Here is a 7,470-nt window from a genome sequence, read left to right as displayed (position 1 = left end):
ATAAGAAGCAAAAAGGTTGGTCCTCTGAAAGAATTAGGATGACAATGCTGTAAATTTTTTCATCGATGAGGAGCAAAGAAAATCATTAGATCCCTAATCCAACATGGATTGAATCTTATATATAAAGATTCATATTTATTATCAACCCATAGATGATAGATGATAACAATACGGGTTATATATATATAATAACCACATCTAATAATCTTAAATTATATCGCTTGGTTCATTTTTAATGACATATATCTGTGTAAAAATTACAAGTAAGCCCATCAACAGATAAAATCCACAGGCCGACCTGGAGGAAACTTGAACATAAGGAGCAGCGACATCATCATGCCTACCATCGGCGCCACCACGTACCCTATCCGCCGGGCTTCCTCCGCCGCAATGCGGCTGCCTGCTCGCCCCATCCCTCTATATCTGCTTCTCCTCCATCTCCCTCTAAGCCGCCGCCACTGCTGACTTCTCTTGCTAGGGCGAAATCTGAAGGCGGAACACAATTTATCAACAAAACAAGATTTTTATAGAAACCAATTAATTCTAAAAAATTTAATTTTTAATACACACAAATTTATCCTGTAGAATGTTATCGGCTACCCGCTACTGGATGATTCAGTACAGGCGACCGCAAAAGAACATGCATGGCCAGAGTCTGCGTCTGGCGAGTCTATAACAAAGCTTTTTTGTCCCTTGCACAGGGAGAGCAAGGCCATAAACTTAGACTACAGTCTCGTCTTTTGCGGGAAGGACGAGGTGCTCTAATAAAATACTGATGTTCTCTCTCTCTGTTTTTTGCCGGAAGGCCATAAAACGCGTACAGACTGAAAAGTGAGCACGCTGGTCTTCTCTCTTTTTTTTTTAATATATATATATATATATATATTTAACAAATTTAATTATTATTATTATTATATTCTATTTAATTCTCTAAAAAAAAATTAATATTACAAATGGATGTATATAATTGATTAGTTAAAAGATGTCTATATCTCAACTAAACTATATATACAGGGAGAGGAGCAGAGATCCTCTAAATCGCAAAAAATGATCTAAAGAAGGCTCCCTTTTCATGTATTGATGGGGGTGCATGATCCCCACTTATTTTACAAGTGGGGACCATACATCTCCACTAATACATACAAAGGGAGCTTTATCTAGACCGCAAATATGGTCCAGAGGATCTGACCTGCAAGGAGAGAGCTGTGCTTTGTTGCGGATGAGATGGTGTGGCACACTCTTTCCTTTATATAATAAAGTGTATAGAGAGAGCACTTTGCTTTACTACGGATGAGATGATATCAAGGTGTTGGGATTCTTTTTTTTTTTTTTTTTTTTTTATAAAATCAATATTTTCTTAAAGGTAGATATTATATCCCATGGATATCTAATATTTTTTTATCTGAAATACTACAACCTAAGAGGAAAGTTTAAATTCTAAAGAGAAAATTTTATTAGCTAAATTCATTATAACTCAAACCCTAAAATCTAAAATTTTAAATTTTAAATACATATAATATGCTCCATGAGAGTTTAAAATTTATAATCTTGAACACTATAATCCAAAGAAAAAGTCCGAACCCTAGAGAAAAAATTTTATTAGCTCAACCTATTATAACCTAACTCCTAAATCTTAAATCTTAAATATATATAATATATCCAAAACAAAATTAAAAAAAAAACTTACTAAATGAATCTAGACAGATTCATTCTAGACGCTTAGACCAGTGTCACGCATGAGTGCATAGCGAAAGGTCACGTGATAGTCACACCAAAGGGTGATTTTTTATTTATTTTTAAAATTTTAATTATACCAATAAATTTTTATCTTTAGAATTTAGAAGTTAGATTATAATATTAAACATAAAAAAAATTTTAAATTGAAAAAAATTTGAATGTGCATGGGATGCACAGAATAAAAAGATATGCAAGACATCAAAACTCTTTCAATATATATATATATATATAGAGAAATGTTCTCCTGCGGTACATTTCTTGCGGTTTTGGTATGGTAGAAGTGATTTGGCATTCCACGTCAAAGCCAAAAAAAATAAAAAAACGCACGCTGCGGACTTGCCTTCCTGATCGGTCTGGTGACCGATCAGGGAACCTCCTGATCGGTCTCTGAACGCTTCTCCCGGCGTTTGACGCTGGCGGAACACCCCTCGGCCGGATCACAACCGGATTCCGGCCGAATCGCGACCGGATTCAGGCCAGATGGCTGCCGGAATCAGGCCGTTTGCGCCGCGACGCTAGCAGACGCAACGCTGCCGATTCCGGCCGGATCGCGACCGGATTCCGGCCGGATCGCAGCCAGAATCGGCAGCGTTGTGGCGAGGTCGACGAAGAAGACGAGAAGAGAGATGATGCCGCGTTTTTTTATTTTTTTTTGGCTTTGACGTGGAATGCCAAATCACTTCTACTGCACCAAACCGTAAGAAATGCACCGCAGGAGAAGATTTCTATATATATATATATATATATATATATATATATATATATATATATATATATATATAAATATAATTTTGTATATATATAGATATATTATTTTTGTAATTTCTAAGAAAATTACTCTCATAATCAAGCTTACAAATTAACAAGAGAGGGAAGAAACAATTGATATTTCTAAACATTATTTTCTCTATTTAATCAATCATGAATATACCAATATAATTTTTTTTTATTTTCTTTTTCACTTTTGTTTCAGTATTTGTGAAACTATTTAATTGCCCTTCTAGGAGCAGATCTCCTGGTCCACAAAAAGTAGATTAAGGGATAATCCACTCATAATTGCGGTCGGATTATAATTGCGATCAAGTTGTAATTGGTTGCAATCTCTTCATGGATTCACCGTCCCCATCAAGTTATAGTTTGGGTCAGAGCGGACGGCCGGAGGCGGGCAAATGTCCAAGTTGCTGGGCGTTGAGCAAGGGGCAGCCTCCGGCCGCTCGCTTTGACCCAAACTATAACTTGGTGGGGACGATAAACCTGTTGGAACCCCAAGATGTTTTGATGTGATCAAACAAGCTAAGTTAGATCCTGCGTTTGTTTAACCCTTGTGTCTAAGTGTGCAGGAACTTAGGAACACAGGAAGTCGAGCGGAAGACGCGGCTAGCGAGAAGGACGGCACGGGAGAGAGCCGATGGGCTTGGTGCGTCTGAGGGACGAGGTGTCCGCGGAAGAGTACACCGGTGGACGAGAAGAGCGTGCGCGGCGCTCGAGGGACGAGAAACCGGGAAGGAAGGCTGCTCGAGGAGAAGGCCGGAACATGGGTTCGGGTGAACCCTATTCCGGAAGGCCGAGATCACCCAAGCTAGCGGAGCCGGAGCGAATAGACCCGGACCGAGACTGGGACTTAACGGAGAAGTCATCCCGGACAAAAAGTCAACTGCAGTTGACTTTTTGCTCCGGGGCGCCCGGAATGCTTCCGGGCGCTCGGAGCATGATTTTGACCAGGATCGCGATTTTCGCAATCTAACCGTTGGGGGATAAAGTTATCCCCCCGGGGGCGCCCGGAACCACTTTCAGGCGCCCGGAACCACTTTCAGGCGCCCGGACCAGTACTATAAATAAAGTATTGATCCGTACATTAAGAACAACTACTTGTAATCCAGTGCTTTCATTTGTGTTATTTCTTTCTGTGCTTTCAACGCTGTAAGAGGCTACTCCGCCCAGAGGAGAATCAATTAGTGCGCCTTCTTTGCCTTGGATTAGCAATCCTCTGATTGCAAACCAAGTAATTCCTCTGTGTCTATTTTCTGTTTTAATTAGTCTCTGCCTTTTTTAATTACAAGTTCTTTTAAGTTAGTTGAATATCCGAGAAGGGTTTTTGGTTTTATTTTGTAGGGCAATTCACCCCTCCCCTCTTGCCGGCCTCCAAAGGGACCTACAAAACCCATGAAGAGATCGCAACCAATTGCGACTGGATCGTAATTATGATCTAACCGCAATTGAGAATGGACCATCCCCTGGTCCACTTTTTTGTGGACCAGAAGATCTGATCTCTCCAAAATCAACTCTTTTAGATAAATTGAAAATTCTCCTAAAATGAGCCATAGAATGACAAGCAACTAACCCCCATAATAATTCATATTTAACCCTAAGGGTATGGAGGGAGGTAAATACAAGTACACAGGTAGGAGGCATATGGTGGAGTCAATATCAGGTCGTGAGTTCTCGGGACTCGACCCATGACTATTATACCAGAGATGTCATGTGTCCACCATCTGTGCTACACCCTTAGGATTGCCGCTTCATTTCAATTCATTATGTAAAGGTAATTTTTCATGTAATACTCGCTCCCTTGCTAACTTTGCCTGAAAAATAAGATCATGATAAGCAAATATCATCCTCTAGTTCATGATACAATGCAGTGTATCCTTTGAAGATTTCCAAATAGAACAATGAAGAACTTACTTGATGTCCCCAATTTGTGAAACTTGTTATCACTGCAAGGAGTATTGACTGTGTTGTGGAGCCACAAACAATGCCCACCCAAAGGCCTTTCCCTCTCAAATGCAGTGCAAAACCAAGTAAAATAGCGACCGGAATCCCAACCAAATAGAATGCTCCAAGGTTCACATAAGCACCCAAATGCTGCCATCCACTGCCCCTAGCAACCCCTGATATGGTTTGGTACATATTTATGATACAATATCTTAAGCAAAGTATAAACATATGAGATGATCATAGTACTAGAACAATTAGAGAACCTGAGAGAATCTCTTGTATGTTGTCTGTGACTACTGTGAGGCACACCATAGGAACCATCTCATAGACATAGTTAACGACCTCTTTCTCGTTGCTGTATGCATAACCCAACACACTGCGCAAGGCTAAGAGAGTTGCAACCACAAGAGCAGCCTCCAAAACAGCAAGTAACATGGATACAAGCACAGCTAACTTAGCACCTTTAGGATTCGATGCTCCTAATTCATTCGAGACTCGAGTACTAGTTCAAAATGAACATGTTAAGGTGTATTTATGTGTGAGCAAATAAGCATTATGGTTTCAGAAATACCTTGCTGCACAACCAAGCCCATATGGTAAGGAATATAGTAGTACAACACTGTTGAGGCTGTTCAATGCCAAATTGAATAAGTTACTGATCATGTATGTGCAATAATCATTGTTTACTTATGGGTTTTACTTACCAAATTGAGAGGACAGAAGTTTCGAGCTTTGGATAAGGCAAGAGACCAGAGAGCAAGATAAGCAGTTCATAAGACCACCATTCAAGGCTGTGTTAAGGTTGAAACCACAAGTAAGAACTAACGAAAAATAGTAGTACTAAGACATGTCAATTACCATATCATCAATGCTGATGGTACCGCTACTCGTAAGAACTTGGAAATGCCTTTAAATGCCTCCTTTGTGATCGGAGAGCGAGTTAATCTGCAGGAATCTGAGTACCTTATGTATAGAATCAGTATAAGTACATTCAACCAATATGATATACTTAGTGAAACAGCAGCACCAACATTATGCAAGCTTGACTTGTACACCAAAAGCCAACAAAAAAGAACATGAAGGCACAGTGTTGAAACTGAGCTAAGGAGCATAGGAAAAATAAGACTTTGAGATTGAAGGAACTTCATTAGGGGTTGAGTGATCGTGTAGGCGAAGAGGCCAGGTATCATCCATATAGCATATCGCTCAGCTTCTTGAGATATGGCAGGGTCTTGTCCTACTAATTGGAGAAGCTTTCCCATTGAGGCCCACACAAGGGAGATAGGGAGGCATACCATTAGAAGAGAAAATATGGCTCTGTAGGTATAGACACCTAATGAATGATACTGTTTTGCTCCGTAGGCTTGTCCACAAAGAGTCTCCAGACCACTTGCCATTCCAACCTGTTGGTCAATCGAAAAATTGAAGCACTGAAGAAGAAGAAGCAACCACAACAATCTAGTACTTGAAAGATCAACAAAACAAGTTTTCAAACAAGCAAAGTAAAGCAAGTTTTGTTTCCATCACTGGAGATGAAATCAAACTGCAGACAAAAAATTTCATCCAAGTTCTGAAAGTCATAAGCATAGTAAGAGAAGGCTACTAACCATATCAAGCTCTTTTTATGATTCACTCATTATGATTAGATTCATGAATCTTATTCGTTAAGAGTTTTCTTAGTTCTTCCTCTACCCTTCCATCTATTGAAACCTTCCACTATAATCATGCTGAAATTTGATCATGTAATCGTGTAGCCAAAACAAACAAAACGAATATGCACCAACTACAACACTGTGTCTCTATAGTGGCTATCGATAGGCATGGAATTACAAGGGGTACTGTCCACAAAGTTTGATTGGAGTTATTCAATACTAGACAGTAGCTTAAAAGTGCTTCTTTGTCTCTTAATGACTTGAGTTTTTTGGTTGTGTGTAGAAAGAAAAGCCAAATCGAATGCTTCTTCCATCTAAAAACATGTTCTCTTACTGAGTGAGTGAGAACTTATTGACGCCGCCGGTGAGACCAACCAAGAGCGGAAGGTGAGCACCGAGATGCGCGGATTGGGTGGGGTGTTTCCACTACTAGCATCATCGGGGCGGTGAACTTACCCTGCGCAACCAGAACCGGAAGGAAGAGGACTTACGAGGACGCTGAAGCCGGAGACGTTGGCGAGGGAGAAGGCGATGGCGGCGGCGGTGAGGTCGAGCTCGCCGAGGTGGCCGACCACCATGGTGGAGAACACCTGAACCAGGAATTCCGACATCATCACGCCCACCATTGGCACTGCCACGTACGCTATCCGCCGGGCTTCCTCGGTCGCTTCACCGCAGCACCACCGCCGCCTGCTCGGCTCATCCCTCTGTATCAGCTGCTCCTCCATCTCCCTCTCCGCCGCCGCCGCCACCGACTTCTCTTGCTAGGGCGAAATCTGAAGGCGGAACACAATTTTTCAACAAGACAAGATTTTTATAGAAATAAAATTCTCCAATATTCAATTTTTAACACACAAATTTATACTGCAGATTACTATCGGCAACTGGATGGATTCAGGACAGGCGACGACAAAAGAACATGCATACCCATTGGCGGAGTCAGAAACTTTTTCTCTTTTCCCCCTCCTCCTCCTCATCAGCGTCGGACTCTGGCTATAGTCCGGGTAGACAGACCATAAAGTAGCTCCGCTCTCAGTACCGTCGTAATGGAAGAGCAAAACGCCATAAACTACAAACCACGACAAAAACTTGGTCACAATCTCGTCAACCAAGTTTAGTATTGATTTGCTGTTGCTTTTGAGATTTATGGACTGATAAACCACGACAAAAACTAGATCACAATCTCGTCAACCGAGTTTGATAATTGATTTTGCTGTTGCTGCCTTTTGATGGACTATGTCTTCTGCTAAAACGACGAGGTGCTCTAATAAAATACCGTTGTTTGATTTCCTTTTGATCTATATAATTGACTAGTTTAAAGGATGTCTACTTCAAATATAATAATAGCATAATGGATTTGCCAATT

General features: G+C 40.8%; 1 protein-coding gene across 2 annotated transcripts; it reads right to left on the bottom strand.

Annotated features, from left to right (window-relative positions):
* Positions 1 to 238: 238 nt before the first annotated feature.
* Positions 239 to 6,964, bottom strand: LOC122000529 (protein DETOXIFICATION 10-like). 2 transcript variants are annotated; one of them, XM_042554909.1, is made up of 7 exons: positions 6,596 to 6,964; positions 5,311 to 5,855; positions 5,157 to 5,243; positions 5,024 to 5,080; positions 4,716 to 4,954; positions 4,420 to 4,625; positions 239 to 486 (listed from the first exon to the last, which is right to left on the bottom strand). In XM_042554909.1, exons 1-7 carry the CDS (start codon positions 6,830 to 6,832, stop codon positions 475 to 477), a joined length of 1,383 nt encoding a protein of 460 aa, XP_042410843.1. In that variant the 5' UTR covers positions 6,833 to 6,964; the 3' UTR covers positions 239 to 474. The 2 variants fall into 2 exon arrangements, with proteins under 2 accessions (XP_042410843.1, XP_042410842.1); XM_042554908.1 differs by lacking the exon at positions 239 to 486 and adding an exon at positions 4,085 to 4,319 and having other exon boundaries at positions 6,596 to 6,963.
* Between the last annotated feature and the right edge of the window lie 506 nt (positions 6,965 to 7,470).

This window comes from Zingiber officinale, chromosome 7A, assembly GCF_018446385.1.
Source record: "Zingiber officinale cultivar Zhangliang chromosome 7A, Zo_v1.1, whole genome shotgun sequence".
Lineage (NCBI taxonomy): Eukaryota > Viridiplantae > Streptophyta > Magnoliopsida > Zingiberales > Zingiberaceae > Zingiber > Zingiber officinale.
Note: the sequence above shows the minus strand (reverse complement) of the source record. Positions and strands in the feature narration are given on the sequence as shown.

Excerpts from the sequence above, each read along its gene's own strand:
- LOC122000529 (XM_042554908.1), bottom strand. The coding sequence starts at position 6,832 with ATGGAGGAGCAGCTGATACAGAGGGATGAGCCGAGCAGGCGGCGGTGG. Across the intron at positions 5,244-5,310 it reads CCATCAGCATTGATGATATG|CCTTGAATGGTGGTCTTATG; the intron begins GTAATTGACATG and ends ACCTTAACACAG. Across the intron at positions 5,081-5,156 it reads ACTTCTGTCCTCTCAATTTG|CCTCAACAGTGTTGTACTAC; the intron begins GTAAGTAAAACC and ends GGCATTGAACAG.